Below are 20,058 nucleotides of genomic sequence, written 5' to 3'. Positions count from 1 at the left end.
GAGGAAAAGACGCGTTCAGAGCGCACTGAGGATCCGGGGACGGAAGATTTCTCTCTGCAGTCTGCTTCACGCTGTGCATGTGCGACTCCTGTGACCTGTCCCTGACCCGTCATGCAGTGCGCCCACTCGCAAAACAGCCGCCGATGTGTTTTTTTACACAGTCGAATATTAATTTTCACAATCGAATCTCCGTTTTTTTTTTTTAAATATTCAAATATATATTCGAATTTAGAATATTCGTTGACAGCCCTATTGGACAGTGAGCTCATAATCTAGCTGATCCTCTGACCAGTCGTGATTTGCGACAATTGATATGCCGGGATTTGCCACACTTGAATTTGAACCTGTAGTTTGTCCTTCTTGGTGAAACCTGAATGCTCACACTTCAGTAGTTGCACAGGAGTGATTGAGAATGTTTTCACTGTGTTATAAGATGCTGTCACACCCTCTGAGCTCCTCTCAGTTTGTTTTAATTGAGGAAGAAGTTCGGATTTTCCAACCCTTGGTGTAACATAGAAGAGACGTATATCTCCCTCGTTATATGACAAGAGGCTCGTGGGCGTGTGTGAAATTTTTTGTCTGAAGTGTGAATATTCATAGCTAGCAAATACTCATTCTAACAGGGCTTCATCTTCTCAATCAAAATTTGAACAACAAAGTAAAGACAATTAAGCAAAGTACATGTTTCAATTCTGTCTTAAAGTGTTAATCATCTAAAAATAGATCATAAACCTGATGTAGGCGAGTCTTTGCAAAGAATCCTGAGAAGTCAGACTCTGAACAGTCACAGGCTAATGACACTGTAATGTAAACACGAGGACTCACGTATACATACGACGCTATCAGACACCAGGTGTCCTCATTATCCTTGCTCACAGTTTCTATCAGACATATTAATGCACAAGAACAACTTGAAGTAAACAAAGAAGACAGATGTACAATTTTCAGCACCATTAAGGTACATAATTCCTGAATGAATGAGAATAAAGGGGAATGCATGTGAAAGAAGAAATTCCTGTGCGAAGGAGAAATTGGGCTCACTTGACACTTTTGAGACATGCACACAATAAATCACGACATCTTAGCCTTGTAGTAACTGCGATTTCACACAAGGCTAACAAGAGGATGCCTGCTAGATTAGTGGTACAAACAAACACGTTGTAATATAACTCTGCAGCAGGGTTAAGAAAGCCAGGGTTACATCCACATTGTGAATTTATAATCATTCCAGTAGTTTCTGTTACACATCATGTCCTATGAGAGTTGTGTAAATGTTTGTGAGTCTGAGTTTCATGCTCCAGATGTATTCTGAACCACCAGATGTAACAAAATAGGGTGTGTGTGTGTGTGTGTGTGTGTGTGTGTGTGTGTGTGTGTGTGTGTGTGTGTGTGTGTGTGTGTGTGTGCGTGTGTGTGTGCGTGTGTGTGCATCTCCATAGAGGAGGATGTTGTGTGTACAGCTTCAGTCAGGGATGGCTTCTCTGTTGCTAATGCGAGGTGATGAAGACAGTCTGTGTGTATGATAACAAAAGCTCCAAGGAGAGGTGTCTTCTGCAGGAGAGTCCTGTTCACATGCATGCACCACCCAGGATCTCCCCATACAATATTAATGCATCTTAGCTGCAGAGGTACTAACCTTCCACTAGAGTCATTACTTTGCCCTGTTGAGGGTGTGTGCTGGCCTGTGTTCAGAGAGCGAGAGGTTGTGTGTGTATATGTGTGTGTGCTCGCTCTTCGGTTACATCTGACCCTTCTTTTAGCAGGGAATGGGGCCTGAGATAAGACTATTAACCTAATTGTTTCTGTACTTAAGGGTCTGCTTCTCTGAGACCACCATGCTGTCATTACTACCTGCGTTTCCACTAGATTCATCAGTTCCTTTTAATTGCTGGCAAATGCCTTCTGGATTACTCCGCTGGTTCGCTGTGCCAGCCGCCTGGCAAACAAGTTAGAGGTCAGATCATCATATGGAAAATCTGTCTGTCTGATGAAACATCAGAAGAAAGCAGCTGATTAAAATATGGATGCAGCAGCCGCTTTGACAGGTGGACGAGCAACATGACACACAGCCAAGAAAAAGATCACTCACAAAACAAAAAATAACATCTTTACTTGGATATTAAAGTGCTTCAATATCAAGCTCCTGACCCGGAGGTCTTTTAGTGAAGCATAACTACATAACAAACTCTCATTACTCCAGTTCCAACTGATGTTTTACTTTGCTCAAATAAATGGAGTACATTAAAGTCAGCCTCAGCTTCAGAAACAGTTGTACATTTTTCAGTTGATGCATTCTTTATCAGCAGAATAACTGCGGATCTGAACCTTATCAAAGCTGTAACAGACTCCAGATCCAAAAGCCTTCAGACAAATGACATGAAACACATCAACAAGTAAAGGGGAAGTCACCCTGGGGACGAACTCAAATGATCTGTCAACAATTAATACAGGTGTGTGTCTCCTGAAAGCTCATAACTCATCAGGAGTATTTTGATTAAGAATGTCTGATACAACTTTATGTATACTGATCAGTGACATACATACAAGTAGTTCATTATGATGCAGTTTGAAAGATGTAGGAATCTGCACTCTTCAGGTCTTTGAATTTGTAACTGGTGTAACAAATAACATTGATGCAGCTTCTGTTCTATGTCCTCTGAAAAAACAAGAATTCAGTTTCGTTTCCTGGTTGTTTCATCTTCTCTTCTTTCACATTTGAAGGCCTTCATTGAAATAAGAACTGAAGTGTCATTCATCATTTTGAGCATGTTACAGATTTCCCCTCAGCTTTTAGGAGGGTTTGACACACCGTCCTGTCTTTTGTACGGCGATACCTCTAACACAAACAGACTGTGTTTTAGTCTGTAATCTTCTGCCATGTCATTTTTACCAAATGAAACAAAGGCATTTGTAGGTTTTGCTGTACAGTAAAATATTGTGCATTGAAATATCTACCAAAAACACCTACCTTTGGGTAAGGCAAGGGTTATTTAGCAGGCAAGGCTTCACTGATCACATCTCTCTGCAGGCAGGAATTTACTTTTCTAGGAAGCCTACCTGCTGAAAAATAACCTCATGTAATCATCAGATGAAAGCGCAGTGCCACTTACTCCCTTTTTTTTGTCTCTCCCTCCCCCTCCTCCTTACATATTTTTCACCTCATATAAATTTGGATCCATCAGCCTGCTCAAAGCACAGTGCATCCGATGTTTGCTGTTACCAGGCATGTCCTAAATATGCTGATACTACAAAGCAGCAGGGTTGCAGCAAAATATCAAACAAAATGGTGCTTGTGAGATCAATTACATGATAGAAAATGGAGGTTCAAGTCTGGTGTATATGCTGCAGCATATAGCTGTTCATATTTCAGTGCCTGCCTGCAAGCCGTCTAATCTCTTTTTCCCCCAGTTTTTCATTAGGAAGGGCTAAAGCTGTTTTTTTAATTGAGTGTTTTCCTTGTTAATCCCTTGCTAGGGAGTGGATGCGTGCATGTTCACACGTGTGCCTATGTGGGATATATTAACATGTTTGTGTGGTCTGTGTTGCATGTCTTTGTGCTGACATTCTTGTGCGTGTGTGTGTGTGTTTGTGTGTGTGAGAGTGTTGCCCGTTTTTAAAATGTTTGCTGTATAAAGCAGCAGTCCCCTGTGTGTCCATGTGCACTGTGCTGATAGAGTATTTGTCTTTGAGAGGAGGCTTGATGGTGCTTTTACTACCGTCTCCAGTTGTGTGCTGTGTGGCACTGAGATTATAGCCTTCCATTCATAAGAACGGGGATTTCCTGTCAAGAACCAGCTCTACTGTCTCAATAAGCCCCTCAGGATGAGAAAAATACACACTAACACGCCACACTTAGCTGCTGTTACCGGGATGACTCAGTAACACACAATCAGAATCTCTGAGGTAGGCACACTTGGAGGCGATAAAGGCCGGTCAGAGATGCTGAAGCACCACATTGCAGTGTCGGCCTACGAAGCACTATCATAACTTGAATCCATCATAACCAAAGCCACGCACATACACATACGCACGCACACTCCCGGTGGCAGCATGCCAAGTAGGGCAGGACATCACTGGGGGGACAAGGGATGGAGGTTATTTGGCACAATAGGAGGATGGGAGCCAAGTAAGCCTCCAACAGCAACTAGGCTATCACTCTCAGGAAAAAAGCTAATGGTGGCCTATCATCGAGGATCGCTCTGTAATGTCAGATCAGGGGCAGCTGTAGTCTAATTAGAGATGCAAGATTATGTCTGGAGGATGGCCTCTTTAAATCCTGGTGGAGAGGCAAATAAATCACTTTTCTCTCCACCAGCAACAAACATTAAGGAACCAACCAGGTGGAAAAGAGATTCATTCTACTTAGGGAAGCACAATATTACAGGCATAACATTGGGATCGGTAACAGCCAATGAAATAGCTATTTGCGCAAGTGATGCAAGGAGGTGCAAAACAGCATTCCTTTTAACACTACCAAATTAATTGTGCATTTCATGAACTGTCATCCTGAAGTACCAAGAGTTTATAGACAAAATAGCGTCGGTACCAAAACCTGTCAGCTGCCTCTACTTTTGTTATTTGATGACGCTGAGAAATATAGCAGCGAGCACCCAAAGGTAAAGGAGCTATCTAAAAAATGTCACTGAGGTCATTGCTCCCAATAACCAGCCTTTCAGGTGAAAGGTGCAGGCTACTGATCTACTTGGATCAATATTAGTATCTGTATCACAGTGTAGTACAAAATTAATAAAAAAAAATATCAGCATATCAGGTCATCAGCCATAATCACATACTGTACATCTCTAACTGTACAGAAAGGAAAAAGGTGGTGTCAGAGTGTGCGATTGTGAAATTCGAGCTAACACACATGCTTCTTAGAGATCAAAGATATGGGGGGCGGTGAGAACTGAAAGATGATATGTTTTGTAGTATCTAAAAATATGAATTCTAAAATAAGACATTCATTTTGTATCCACCACAGGCTACTTTCCTGAAGGGGATAATTTAAATAGAATATAAACCTTTGTGCTTAAAATGCTTTTCATTTCATTTTATGTCGAGGTGTTTCTAAACAAATTGATTTCATTCCCATTTCTTTGTTATTATAAATGGTAAATTGTACTTGTACTTATATAGCACTTTTCTAGTCTTTCTGACCACTCAAAGTGCTTTTACACTATTCGTCACGTTCACCCATTCATACCCATTCACTCACTGATGGTAGAGGATGCTATGTTGTACAAAAGATACTTAGGACGTTCTGTTGACACTCCAATCACCAAGTGCCATTTACTGTGTATATCACAGAAAAACAAACATTGCATGACTTACTAAAGTCAAAGCACACCAATATCATGATGGATAAATTACTATACAGTTAAATCATTACAGGGATTCTAAAGAAGGGCGTCACCTCCTCTTTACTTATAGAATATTGCCTATAGTTTTCTTGTTAGATCACCAGAACACAGCCGGGTTATAGTTGCTTAGTGTTGGTTGATCAGTCACATAAGTACCCATAAAAGATCATTCCATATCTTCATACTTTCAGACTAAGATTCAGTAAGCCATGTTTTCATATTTGAAATAGTGTCTCTGCATTACATCTTTTGACAAAACACAATAATATTCTTTTTGTACTATTTTGATTCAACAAAAATTACATGACAGCTGTTGAAAAAGCTTCCTGCCAAATGGTTTGGCATTTATTAATGTTCCTCGGTGTGCCAGAAACCAGTTTTAAGAGCAGGCTTGCGAAAATCATTCACCCTGTTCAGAAGGCAAACTTGAACATTACACCATACTGTTGTGCAAGGCAAGATCGCATGAGTGAAGTGAGTGCTCTTATAGATTAGAATGCAAGACATTCAAGGCCCTGAGCGGGTTGTAGTCCAGCGCTGAAATACTTCAACATATGTTTGCTTGGTTTAACAGCAAGTCCATCTTATGTATGTGGCCAATCACAGGTTTTCTACTTCTTTTAAAATGATTGGATTACAAGAGAAGACAGTTTGAGTTCAGCTTGAATTTCATTTCACATTGCAAGAAAACATATACCCTCATTTTGCCAGTGTTTCAATTTTCTTCCCTTAGATTTTTGTTATGATTGCCATGTTCTTAGAGCAACTTATAATTACACTCTTTAACTGACACAGAGACATCTCTCTTTTATTTTTCAAGGTCAGCATATGTTTCATACAGTATTTGGAACTTCCTGTGCAGAAGCTCTTTATCCACTTCTGACCCTAAAGAGAAGAACTAACTGCATCCTTTTAGTACCATGATGATGAATTGAATCGTTTCCTCCTTGTCGTTTGAGTTGATATATTTCAGCTTGTGGGGAGGCTTCCCAGTTGAACGGAGCGTGTGCGTTAGTGCTGGTGTTAGTAAACCCCTGGGTGGTCCTGTGTGTCAGCCACAGCAACAACAGGCTGTAACCATTACTAAGATGTGGCTTATGTCTTTTGTGTGTGTGTGTGTGTGTGTGTGTCTGTGTGTGTCTGTGTGTGTGTGTGTGTGTGTGTGTGTGTGTGTGTGTGTGTGTGTGTGTGTGTGCGTGTGCGTGTGCGTGTGTGTGTGTGTGGAATATATGCCTTTCATTATATCAAGCTTTACTATGCCATGTTGCTCTTGTAAACGCCATGCGTACGGGCAGTTTATCACAGTGCAAAGGAGCCACCAGTGTTCTCTGCCTGTACTGGCCAAACTGATGATTTCACAGCCCTCAAGTCTCTCGTTTCACAGTTCAGGTTTTCCCATATGTGGATCAGATAGATGCTTTAGCCCTGTTATATTCTGTTAGCTGCTGAGCTGCTGCCTGGTAATGTGACACTGTTATTCTGCAAGGCCCGTATCCCAGCCAGCTTTTATTTGGTGGAGGAAGAACATTGTGTTTTGTGCCATTCAGCTGCTTTATCTTCTTTTTTTTTACTCTATTCTTCTCTCGGTGGCACAGCTGGTTAATTTTTTTTCTCCATTGTGTCACACTCTGACTTGGCACATTCCTCAGCCATTCATAGTGTGAGTGGACATGTACTGGTGTTGTTTTTCACAGGAAGTGATGTCACCAAGAACATTACCGCCCACATTGCCAAATACCCTCCCAAGGGCGCGTTGCTTGGCAACCATAAAGTGTCATTGTCAAGAGGATTTGTGAAACGTAATATCATGCAGAGGGGGCGGGACACTGAAAAGATGGGACATGTCTTTAGCACGGTGCTGCTGGAGGAATCCACAGCTTCATTGAAGGAAGGTGTGTCTTCAAGGTATCATGTGCCCAGAGATGTCTTTGACCCAGACGGCCTCTCAGACGCCTTTATCCTGTTTCCAGTCAAGCCTTCATTGTTGACGGAAACTGCGTTAATGTGGGTGAATTGTTGAAAACCACAACAACCAGGTGTTGTTTCTATGTGGTAACTGGACGAGTTAGTTTGACAAGCTTAGCATGTTTGTATATCCAGCTCTTGGAGCTGTATATGGAAATATTGCTGTCCTCTGTTTCTGTGTTTTTTATTTCCACAACAGAAACGTTCAGAGAAACTAAAGAGAATCATTTACAATGCTTTCTGTTTTTATTTTTCTCATTATATGAATACTCCATACATCATTCAGGACAGATATCAGGGTTTATTTATTTATATAGTTCATTTGATAGGGAGAATGCAAGTTACAGTCCAACTTCTGCCTGTTACAAACATCTGTAGTAACTGATGCTTTGCATAAAGAGATTATAGCTTGCTAGTTTGGCTTTTAGTTTGATAAAGAAAAGAAAGAAAGATATCAAGATTACATCGAATAACATGCATACAATAACAACTGTGGTAAAAAAATAAATAACTGTTATAGATCAGTATAGAAGAGTTAAAAATGCTCACATCTCTGATTTAGCTTTAGCTAGGGTTTCAAATTTCCGTGAATTTTAGATATTTTGCATGGGAATTAACAGGAATTTATGGAAATAAACCAGGGATTTACTAAATTGAAGGTTGGCTCTTAATAGGGAACTTAAATATAGTTTAGGAAAATATATTTTAGCAGAATCCTGACTAAAACAACCAGATTTAATGCAAGTACAGTTGAATATCTATTCCTCAATCACATGCACATAGCACACTGCTTACTGCAGGGCTATTGAGACCATGCCCCCTACATGCACTGTGCATTCCTCCATCACATGCACAGATGATTTATTTTTTGGATGGATGTCTGCTTATAACAAAACAAATATTTATGCTTGGATATGATACATTTCAATTAAATTACCCTCAATTTCCAGTTAATTCCCATGAAAAGTTTCCAATTTGGAATACTTCCAAAATTCCCCAGCTTAAATGCCCATGGAAAGTTACCGCAAACTTTATGGAAATTTACTGGAAATTTTCCACCCCCTGCAACCCTAGCTTTAGCCACCTTTAACGCTTTTGTGAAGTCTTTAACCTCGGGCAGGTCAAGAACATTTTCACAGACTGAGAAAATGTTTCTATCTCAGTTACATTGAGAAATAGTCAATCCATAAACGAGTGAGTAAAAAAGAGACCAAAAGAGCACTTGGAAAATATGTTCAATGCTTTATAACACATATACAGTTAACAAATATTAATTGTATTGTTGTTGCAAGGTTCTACCACCATGGCAGTTTGCCAAACAGTTTTACTGTTCACTCACGCTTCTAGTATACATAGCATGAAACAAAGGAAATATCCTCTCTGCTGTGGTGACAGATGACCTGAAAAATGTCCCCTCCACAGCAAACATTCACCCTGCATTTAGCAAGTGGCAGGTGCTCATTTTATATTCTAGTATAGTTATTACTCACTCTGTGTTTTATATCCACACTGTAAGAAGAGAGACACCAACATTGCTCAGTTTTCTCTTTGTCACTGTTTATTAAAGCTAGGAGCGCTAATGGGAGAGCAATAATCAAGCATATTAGGTCATTATATCTACATCTAATACATGATGCACCGCTTAAAGGAAGAGCAATGTGTAATTTTAACGTCTGACTTGCAGAACAAGCTCATTGGTTGTTGTGAGGGCTAACATCCAGTCTCGTTGGCCCGCTTGATGTCTTAACAGAATGTCTTGTTGGCTAACAGAAGAAGATGTTGGCTAGCGTGGGAATCTGTGTTCACACATGATATGAGTCTCTAATGTTATCTCATGTGAACAAGCCCCACAGGGACATCTTTCTCACTGGAGACATACCCGCTCATGCAACAGTCTGTCTGAGAGCATGTGATTGTTAGTGTGTGTGTGTGCTGTTCAGAGCATGATTGGTTGTGTGCCTTTGTAACATGTATGCATGCACACTGGAGAGTGAGAGAGGAACGATGCCTTCAGTACGATAGCAGTGTTTGTATTTTATTTTCCCCATTAATATCACACCAAGCTTGGAGATTTGGCGCCTGTGCCTTCCAAGATAATACATGTGGAGAGGCGAAAGATAGGAAGTGTGTGCATATGTGGTGAGAAAATATATAGAGAAGGGTCACTGAAATAATGTGCGACTGCGTGTGAAAGAGGGAAGAGAGAGTAAGAGGATGAAGCACAGGCGAAAAATATAAGCTTGTGTCTGTTCACACTGCAATCTGCTGCTATCTGATATCATTAGATCCCAGCAGTCTGTCTTTGTGCTGCGATTGTACACGAGGCCGTGGTGAGAATTTTGAAAACTTGCAATCTAGCCACGGTGGCTTAAAGAGAAAATGTTTGCCAAATGACTATCAAATGATGCCTGTCTCAATCCTCGGGCTCTGTGGGAGCTTTAGTAAATCACTGAATTCCTTTCCCCATAAACTCATGCAGCACTCGTAGTGAGCTCGCTAATACGTGTAAGCATTTCCACACCATACCTGAGCTGGTCCCCAAGCAGTCGTTGTATGACTGCTGGGGTCATACATGTAATGCTGACAGCTTTACAAAGAGCCATTCTTGTAGAATAGGCGACTGCTGCATATGCATATTGTTTATGGACTGCAATGCAGTGGATACAAATCTATGTTTTCTTGCTTTACTCTGTTGCCCCTGCAGAGGACTAAATGTAGTCCACAGTAGATCCACAAACTGTTTCAGAGGTCTTACTTCTCCTCAGACCTTCTCCCTGTGTATTCCTTTTTTTAATGTCTACGTGACAACACGGGCTCATCCTTATCTTCTAATCCAAGATGGTCTTTTATCCAGGCAATTCCTTATCACCCCACTTAAAGGGAGTCAAAATAGTTTAAGATATAGTGCTAAAATTACTGGATATTTTCAGTATTTATTCATAAATATCCACCTGTTCTTTCTAGGATATTCTGGAAAGTTCTGCAATTCTCACACACATGCCATGGATAGTATTTTGCAAAGTTTATAGGATGCTGTATTTGTTGCTCCTGATCTCTCCGGCCATAAAGACATCTCTCTGTAGTGATGGGGGACAACTTCCACGGTCCCTGCTTTATAAAAATGCAATCTGAAGCTACGCTGGAATAAATGATAAAATGCTGCAGCAGTTTAAGGGAGACACATCAAGGGGTCAACAAAAGTAACTGCTCTTTTTTTTATTATGAAATACCTTGTCCATGCGTTCACTTTCATACCTCACCTAGTCTTTGCATGCAGACACACTGTAAAATTCAATTTCAGGCTCTGATCTCGACGCAGCAAACTCAGATCTCTATCAGTATTTGGGTTCTGTTTTGTTGTTTGCCTTCACACACATTAGGGGTGCAACGGATCAAAAAACACGATTTTGAGTCACGGATCAGATCATTTTTCGGATCAGCAAAAAAAAAAGAAGACAAGACAAATATAACTTTGTCCCTCCATTTATTTTGTAAAACACTTTGCCCATTAAATAAAAACAACATTCAACTCAAAATGTACTGCATGTGCAAAGCACCCTATCTGTGGGCCGTCCTGCCTCATTCACTGCATTTCATGGCATGGCAAGTGAAGGAGCAGAGGAACTTCTAAAATTTCACTCTATTCTTCTTTCAATCACTGATTTTCACCGTCCACTTTTCTTTGAGCTGCAAACTTGGAATACACCGTTTGATTCTAGGGTCCTACAGCTGGCAAAGTGCCAATATGCGAACTGCTCCATAAATGAAAGTGAAAGTTAAAAATTGTACTCGCAGCATTGGACTCTAAAGCCCAAGATCCACAGGATGCGTCGCGTTACGTTACGGCTGCGCCGCGCACGTCGCAGCAAATAGGTTCCCATTCAAGTCAATGCTCTAGAGTCCACAGGGCGCGCTGCGGTCTATTTTCGCCGCTCCCCGCGCCCAGCACGCGTCAATCGACACAGAAATGATCGAACTATCCCGGAAGTCAGGCACGAGGATCGTATGCAACATCCGCTCACTTTCAAAATAAACAGCATGTGCAAACACAAGATCGTAAATTTCACCACTTCTTCAACATTACGTCATAACCTGTGGCATCGGGCCAGACGTCAGTCTCAAAAGATATCCGACACCATGGACGAGGAAAAGTTTATACTGTGTTGTTCTCGCGCGTTTTGGAGTTCTCGAGGGATCTTGAGTTTCCTGCTCCGGAGTGCGCGCCGCTCCAAACACGCATCCTATGGACCAGGGCGAAAGCCCCGGGACGGAGCAGAGCCGTGTCGCAGCCGTAACGCGGCGCACACGCATCCTGTGGATTCCCCGAGTGAAGCCCAAGATCCACAGGATGCGTCGCGTTACGTTACGGCTGCGCCGAGCACGTCGCAGCAAATAGGTTCCCATTCAAGTCAATGCTCTAGAGTCCACAGGGCGCGCTGCGGCGCGTCTCAGCTCCGTCTCTGGAGCGTTCCGCCGCGTCGCTCTGCCAGAGATACGCGGGGAGTCTATTTTCGCCGCTCCCCGCGCCCAGCACGCGTCAATCGACACAGAAATGATCGAACTATCCCGGAAGTCAGGCACGAGGATCGTATGCAACATCCGCTCACTTTCAAAATAAACACCATGTGCAAACACAAGATCGTAAATTTCACCACTTCTTCAACATTACGTCATAACCTGTGGCATCGGGCCAGACGTCAGTCTCAAAAGATATCCGACACCATGGACGAGGAAAAGTTTATACTGTGTTGTTCTCGCGCGTTTTGGAGTTCTCCAGGGATCTTGAGTTTCCTGCTCCGGAGTGCGCGCCGCTCCAAACACGCATCCTATGGACCAGGGCGAAAGCCCCGGGACGGAGCAGAGCCGTGTCGCAGCCGTAACGCGGCGCACACGCATCCTGTGGATTCCCCGAGTTAGTGACCCAGTAACAGCCTGTCTGCGTATCGTTGACATGGAGACAAGTCCCAGTAAACACGCGGTGACCCGACCAAAACACAGAGTGAAGGAATAACAGTTCGGGGACCACAAATAGACGGCCGGATGCGGTCCGCGGGCCGCGTATTGACGGCCTCTGGTCTAGTGGGTGCGCAACGGAATTTCATAACGTGGCTCAAGCACATTCAGCATTCACTGTATTTCACAGGGAAACCCAAAATGCTCCCATACATGTGACTTAAGAGATGCAGGAGGGTTTTCAAGTTCCTCTGCTCCTTCACTTACCACGACTACCGCTGCGCTTGACGAGTGAGAGTGGATTGAACATGCAGTCATCACATGAACACGCGCAACTTTTTTCATCAACCGATCCGCGGACTACGTCCGTGCCGAACCGTGGAGAAGCATCCGAACGGATCACGGATCAACGGTGATCCGTTGCACCACTAACATACATGCATAAATCTGGATTAAGGATTTTTTTTAGCATATTCTGAGAGGGTCTTAAAGAAAAAGTATTTCAAAACTGTTGATATGGCCTTTTTTTTAGTTCACAAACACTTCGATTGTCAGCTATGATTTAAATCTTGATACTGGTCACATATTGTGAAGGACATCACTGTGTGATAGATGATTTAATCACTGTGGTCTTTTCCTCATCATATTAATGATATGGGTATTTGTTTCCCTCCTACAGGAAAATTGTCATCAAGATTGGGAAGAAGAAAAAACGAAAGCCTGAGTCTTCAGAGGAGGAGTCGGATGATGACCCTCCCACTCGACACACTTCTAAAGATGTCGACTCTGTAAGATCCAACACACACAAACAGACATCTTCACTTAACAACACACCAACTGACATATAGACCTAGACAGTCTAAGTCACTACTGAGTGGTGTCCTTAGTCTGACTGCTTACTGCTCAGAGAAAGGCTTCCCAGCTTTAGCTTGAGCCCGGGAGGATTGACTCTGTAGTTCACAGGGAGGTCATGCAGTGGGTGGCTATCCCAAGATCACATTTTTGTCTGCGTGGATGATTTCTTGATCAGAATCACAGCTTACAGAGCATTAATAGAAACCTCTCATACACACATGAATTAACTAGAATTTTACTTAATAGGAAATTGTGTTTCCACAGCAGCCATTGAAATTGAAAAATCTGCAGGCCTTTTTATGATTAGTTTGATAACATAACACTTAGCTAAATTAAATTATCACTCTGTTTTTTTCACATCCAGAGTGATCACAGCTACTTTCTATTTTCTACTGAACACAAGGTATTGTTGAAACAATTAATGATTGCCCACCAGAGGTTGAATTCTTTTTTTTAAGTACACATAAAAAAAATACCGTGGGGGATTATTAGAAGCTTCCTAATGAAATAGCACGATGAACCCAACAGTGAAAAAGCAAGGCAGTATTTTACAGTTTCTTATTTGAATGTAAAAGTCAGATACTTGGTAGTGCACATATCATGTATATTGAATATTAGTCAATGCAAAATGAGTTATGATGTGATCCTATCTGAAATGATTAATTATTGAATATAGAGATAAAGCTGTGAATGTTTCCTTCAATTTATGTTAAAAACTTTATCTATCTATCTATCTATCTATCTATCTATCTATCTATCTATCTATCTATCTATCTATCTATCTATCTATCTATCTATCTATCTATCTACCTTTACTGTGTGGTATTGATGAACCTCAGCAGCAACTTCTTTTCTGTTTCTGGTTTGCTCTGATCTGTACTGATACTTGATGTAGTTGACGTCTGAATTCTTACTGCACTTTAGCATTGTCCTTTGTTTTGAGCTGATTTGCTCACTGCCAAGTCATGACAGATATCTGCTCTGTTAGAAGTGACCTGTCTGATTGAGTGAGGATGCAAAGCAACTTTGTTCCCCTTTTTTGCCCCACAACCTCTCTCTCTCTCTCCTGTTCACGTCCTATCCGGACTATTGCTTGTGATCTAATTAAACTCGTTAACAGGCGCCCCTGGCCTTAATTAGAACAGTCTGTTGATGACTCATTTAGGATGATCCCGTTGAAGAAGTCAAGGTAGCGTGGCCGACAGCTAGCAAAGAAGCATGGCCGCCGCAGGGGTTCGGCCTCATCGTCATGGCATGTGGCTGATTTGACTTTCCAGCTTCTGGTCAGCTCGCGCTTGAGGATGTGAGGGTATAACTCCATGGGGATATTGTACTCCACACCTAATTAACTTTGGCTCAGTGGCATTTATTCCTAATTAACTACATATTATCATTAGGAGGGGCTCATGTATTGATGCAGGATACAGCAGCCCACGCATGTGATAATTAGAAAGGCTTGACAGGAAGGATATGAAAGAAGCTGCATTTTAAAGCGCTTGAGCTTTGTGTGGGGTTTTTATACATTATTGAGTAGAATGTTTTTCTGAATTCCTCCCTTGGTTCACTGAAATTCAGATTGGTTATGTGTTCTGTGCTTTTATGACCCTCAGGAGGACGGGGAGCCCACTTCATAATTGTTACTAAACTGGTGTGATGCTAAATGATTCTGTAGTTTGTTTTTTCCTCTCTCTACAAAGAAACATGATATGGATGTAAAGGTTGTTCATACAGGGATATCAAAGAAAATGGCTTTTGCTAAACATTTGGACGTCTAGGGTTATGTGTTGCATCTCAGTTATAGATAACGTCAATGATGTACTAGAAAAGTAAGAAATTTAAGAATTTAAAAACTAAATGTTGTTTAAACAGCACCCACCTCAATGTTAGGACATTGCTGCCATCACTTTGATTTTAATTGATCCCATATTTGGAACAACAACATGATTCAGCAAAACCTTGATTATACAACCCCGATTCAAAAGAGTTGGTAAAATGTTGCAAATAATGTGGAGACTGTATTCAATTGAAAATAGTGCAAAGACAGCATCATGTTAAAACTCACAAAAAAGATATGCTCATTTTTTAATTTGATGCCAGCAACTATTTTCAAAACAGTTGGGAAAGGGACAACAGATCACTGAAGAAGTTTTGTAATGCTGAAAAAAAAACACCTGAAGAAAAATCTCTCAACTAATTAGGTTAATTTGCAACAGTTTGGTAATATGACTGGTTATAAAAAAGAGCATTCCAGAGAGGCTGAGTTTCACAGAAGTAAAGATGAGAAGAGATTCATCGCTCTGTGAGAGACTGCGTGAGCAAATGGTTCAACAGTTTCGGTATCAGTGTAAAATTGCTGGGAATTTGTGGATTGTATCATCTACAATATATGATGTCATTAACAGAACACCAATACTGGATGGCTCTGATATTCAGGCCTCAGGTGGCACTGCATTGAAAACAGACATTACTCTGTAGTAGAATTCACTGCATGAGCACAAAATCACATCTAATAACAATTTACCGATGCAGGTTAAAATGGCACCATGCAAAGAGGAAACCATGTATATATATACATAATCCAGCCGGTGACTTCTCTGGGCCCAAACCCGTTAAGATGGACTGAGGCAAAATGGAATCTGCCCTGTGGTTGGACAGATCGAATCTGACAGAAACAAAAATTACAACAAAGGAGACCCCAAACTGTTGAGCTGTTAAATTCTTATCTCAGGCAAGAATGGGACAACATTTAACTTTCTAAACTACAGAAGCTGGAAACAATTACTTTTTTTGTTTCAACATTTCACAAGCTGTCTTTGCTTTTAATTCACATATAGGCTCTGAATGATTTACAAACCATGAACATTTTATACAGCATCCAACTCTTATGGAACTGTGGTTGTACATCAGCCATGACTACCAATGTGTGGGCAGTGTACTCTGTTTTTCTATTTTTGTCAGTGATTTACTGCTGAGCTCTTGTATTCTACTATTACTCACAGTAGTGGTCATTAACAATAAAGGAGAATATTCATGTAATGCTGTGTAAGGGGGCAGTTAATCGGTCTGCAAAGTGATCATTGATCCGATCATGGTTTCAAGCCGTTTTCACACCTGCTCAGTCCAGATGAAACCTCACTCCATTTCACTTGCACTCGAGAGACTAAGAGATTCTTTTTTTCCCTTTCACTTATGTCACTAAATTTGTACCCTGTAGCCTATGCAGTATGTTTTAATTTTTAGATTTGAAATTGAACTTTAATAGATTTGAATATCATTAAGTGTTTCTTCCACCTTGCCTTTTTTTTCTAGAAGAGGCGATCTAATCGCCAGGTGAAGAGAAAGAAATACGCTGAAGAGCTGGAGGCCAGGTTGTCAGATGATGAAGTCAAGGTTATTGTCAAAGCCAAGAAAGCAGCATCGAAGGAGTCTTCTCTTCAACTCTTTGTAGTAAGTGTCTCTGCCTACAACTCCGTCAAAGCTCAGCGATCAGCTTCATATCCATTCTTATTTTTAAGAAAGCAAAGTGCAGAAACAGCTTAAAAATCATCATTGTTGATAAATAATACAGCTATTACACACAAGTGTTTGTTGTCTTCCAAACAGCAGTCTATGCACAGGACTGTTTTTTGAAGCAATGATCCATGTAGATTCTCTTGAAAAGGACTATGTACTGACAAACAAAAAACAATTTGTTGAGGAGCTCTACATGCTCAGTGAAGTGCAGCACAGCCTGTTCTTTTCATCACCACATTGTGACGTGCAAACCAGGACCCCTGCAGTCTCCCCGTACAAAGAGGAGAGATACACACTCACTGCCCATTTTTTATATTTAGATTTAACAGCAGAAAAATTAAGAGGGCAGTGTTGTAACAGCTCTGCAAAAAAGACCCATGGTTACATCAAACATGGAATCATACACTCTTATCCTGGTTTGCTTTGTCTAAATCAGACATTTCTCAGTGGCTCATCTATGAGGAGGCAGCTTGTGAGTGGCATTTCTTTTCCATACAAACTGAAAATGAAGGGAGGACTCATTTATACAACACACAGCTGCCTCTAACCTCCTCTCTTGATTTTGAAAATCACAAAAGAAAAAAAAAACACTCATTCAGTTAAGATACGCTTTCCACACTGTAGTGCGTTTCTTGTGTGTAGTAACCTTTTCTCAGGCTCATGAACATTTCAGCCGTTGTATAATATGTCATTTGAATGAACAGTGAATGAAGTTAATATTAAAAGATATCTGTCCACTACATTTGCAGGAGAATCCAAGTGAAGAAGATGCTGCAGTTGTCGACAAAATCATGTCCTCACGCATCACCAAAAAGGAGGTACTGCTGTTGTTTTTTGTTCCTCTGAAATGTTGTCATTCTGAAGATTTAGTTCATCTCTGACAAACGTATTTGGCTAGGGTGTGAGAACTTAAATGCATGTCTCCATACATAATTGTAACCTCTGTGTCTTTATAAAATCTTAAACATGTGTAAAACTGTGTTTTTAAAAGGTGTAGTTGTAGTAACCTAATACAGCTTTTAAGTTCTTACAGTCTATGTTTTCTACTTCAATCTCCACACAGGTCTCTCCAGGCATGGTGGTCGAAATGGAGGAGTTCTTTGTAAAATACAAAAACTAGTGAGTTCATTATTCAGCTTTGATCTCTTGGTTGTTAGTTAGAAACTGTAAACATGAATGACACCAGACAAATGTATGTATGTCATGATATATGTATGATTAGAAAACCGTGTTTAGTAAAGGCATTGACAAAGGATGATAGAGAAGAACTGTGTGATCATATATGCAAACATACACACTCTTATAACCAAATATGAATGAGTAGTCAGCGACAGACCTGATAACATCGTCTGGCCTCGATTTTTGTACCTGGGAATCTACTTTGAAGTGTTTTTTCGAGTTTCTTGCCTCAATCTGAATGTATGTTTTTGTTATTTTGTGTTTGTGTGTGCCTGGATGTCAGCTCCTACCTACACTGTGAGTGGGCCACAGAGCAGCAGCTGGTGAAGGACAAGAGGATTCAGCAGAAGATCAAACGTTTCAAGATAAAACAGGCACAGAGGGCACTCTTCTTTGCAGATGTAAGGCTCTTTGTTTGTGTTTTTGTGTTTGCAGACATACTGTATGCTGTCATCCTCATTTTGGTGACAGCAGGTGTGTGTGGAGTGTTTGTGCATATAGATATTGTGTGTGTAGATGTTTAATTTGTTATATTCTATTTGTTTGTGTGGGCTGGCACATCTGTGTGCATAGATTAGAATCTCTTAACTTCCCGGTGGATACAGTAGTGATGCTCTTCTCAGATTCCAGATGGTGAAAAGGCACTCGGGTTTATTATCTCTTTCTGTCCTTCTTGTCTCTCTCAGATGGAAGAGGACCCCTTTAACCCCGACTATGTTGAGGTAGACAGAGTACTGGAGGTGTCATATTGTGAAGACAAAGACACAGGAGAGGTAAAGTAAACCGTCTTTCACTGGTTCATCATATCTGTGCGCTGCGTGTGAGTTTATTTGTGTCGACATGCCTGAACAGGTTTTACTCTTTTTCAGTTTTTTTGTGAAGCCGTTCTTTTCAGTATCTCCTCCACTTCAGTGATGTCTTTGTATACCAGAAGTGCCCAAGGCCATCCTAATGGGCTTCCTTGCAGCCTTTGTTAATATCATAAAAGCAGATCGTGGCCTCGCTCCAGTCTTTTGCTGTGCTAATTCTCGTCTGCCTGCTGCAGGAGGTGGTGTACTACCTGGTGAAGTGGTGCTCTCTGCCATACGAGGACAGCACCTGGGAGCTGAAAGACGACGTAGATCAGAGCAAGATTGAGGAGTTTGAGCAGCTGCAGGCAGCTAAGGCAGACTCTCGCAGGATGGTAAGCCATGACAACCGGCAATCTTAACCACTCACCATGTTTTTTTTTTCTCTTCCTCTATTGATCTCATGCTCTTTAGTTCAGTTGTATGTATTTTAAAGTGCTACTTAAAAACGCTGCATCTTTAGAAAGTGTGTTGGTGTTGTTTTGAAGTGTAGATTTGATGTAGAAAAATCTTTGGTGAGGATGTGTTTACACGGCACTGACCCAACACACTGTACCATGAAATTATTAAGCCTCATTACCCAGCATTTACCGAACCACACTCAAACTGGGGAGGGAACCATCTCGGCAGATTCAGCAAACACCTGCTTCAAGTATATTAAAGAACAGCAAGTGATCCCTAAAACCTTAATTGTTAATTCCCAGAAGCTATTTCTTAACTAACATATTACCAGGGACAAAGTGTTGCAAATACAAATGGAAGGGAAGAGAAAACAAACGCTTAAGGCTTAGATAAATCTTTTTTTAAACCATAACTCATTGGTTGGATTCCATGCAACAAAACTTGGTTGTTTTTGTAGCATAGTTTAGCACCCAGATTACACAGAGCAGCATTTAATTATTCTCTCATATGAGCACTGAGATTTTCATGCCATCTCCTCTGTTCATCAGCTGAAGTCATTGACACACCTGTTGTTTTGCCTCTAAGTCCACCTCCTTCAAAAATCTGACATAAGGTTTACAGCCATGTCTCTACTTTATACCAAGAGCAGTTTCATCCTGATTGTGTTCTTACCTGTTGACTTGCATTTCCTATGAAACACTAGCTCCCTCCAGCTCTCCTCAACCCCAATAAAACCCTGTATCAATCCTTGTGAACAATACATGCAACGTTTTCTCCCCTTTTAGAATGGAGTTGTAAAGCGAATTTCAAAATGTGTTCCACAGGAAAGGCCCCCGGCCAATCACTGGAAGAAGAGGGATCAGTCGAGGGAATACAGGAACAGCAACAGCCTCAGGGACTACCAGCTCGAGGGGGTCAATTGGCTCCTCTTCAACTGGTACAACAGGTCAGTGTTTTAATACTTTGTGAATGGACTTTTGTTG

General features: G+C 41.1%; 1 protein-coding gene across 9 annotated transcripts in view; it reads left to right on the top strand.

Moving 5' to 3' along the window:
- Positions 1–20,058, top strand: part of chd9 (chromodomain helicase DNA binding protein 9) — a 75,714-nt gene that overhangs the window by 29,001 nt on the left and 26,655 nt on the right. For all 9 annotated transcript variants that reach the window (XM_034678915.1, XM_034678898.1, XM_034678929.1 and 6 more), the window contains exons 4-11: positions 12,958–13,066; positions 16,443–16,580; positions 17,396–17,464; positions 17,710–17,765; positions 18,109–18,226; positions 18,512–18,598; positions 18,871–19,008; positions 19,900–20,021. In XM_034678915.1, the coding sequence (XP_034534806.1) occupies positions 12,958–13,066; positions 16,443–16,580; positions 17,396–17,464; positions 17,710–17,765; positions 18,109–18,226; positions 18,512–18,598; positions 18,871–19,008; positions 19,900–20,021 (837 nt within the window). The remainder of the gene's footprint in view (positions 1–12,957; positions 13,067–16,442; positions 16,581–17,395; positions 17,465–17,709; positions 17,766–18,108; positions 18,227–18,511; positions 18,599–18,870; positions 19,009–19,899; positions 20,022–20,058) is intronic.

Source organism: Notolabrus celidotus, chromosome 3 (assembly GCF_009762535.1).
Source record: "Notolabrus celidotus isolate fNotCel1 chromosome 3, fNotCel1.pri, whole genome shotgun sequence".
Taxonomy (NCBI): Eukaryota; Metazoa; Chordata; class Actinopteri; order Labriformes; family Labridae; genus Notolabrus; species Notolabrus celidotus.
This window is presented reverse-complemented; position numbering and strand designations above follow the sequence as displayed.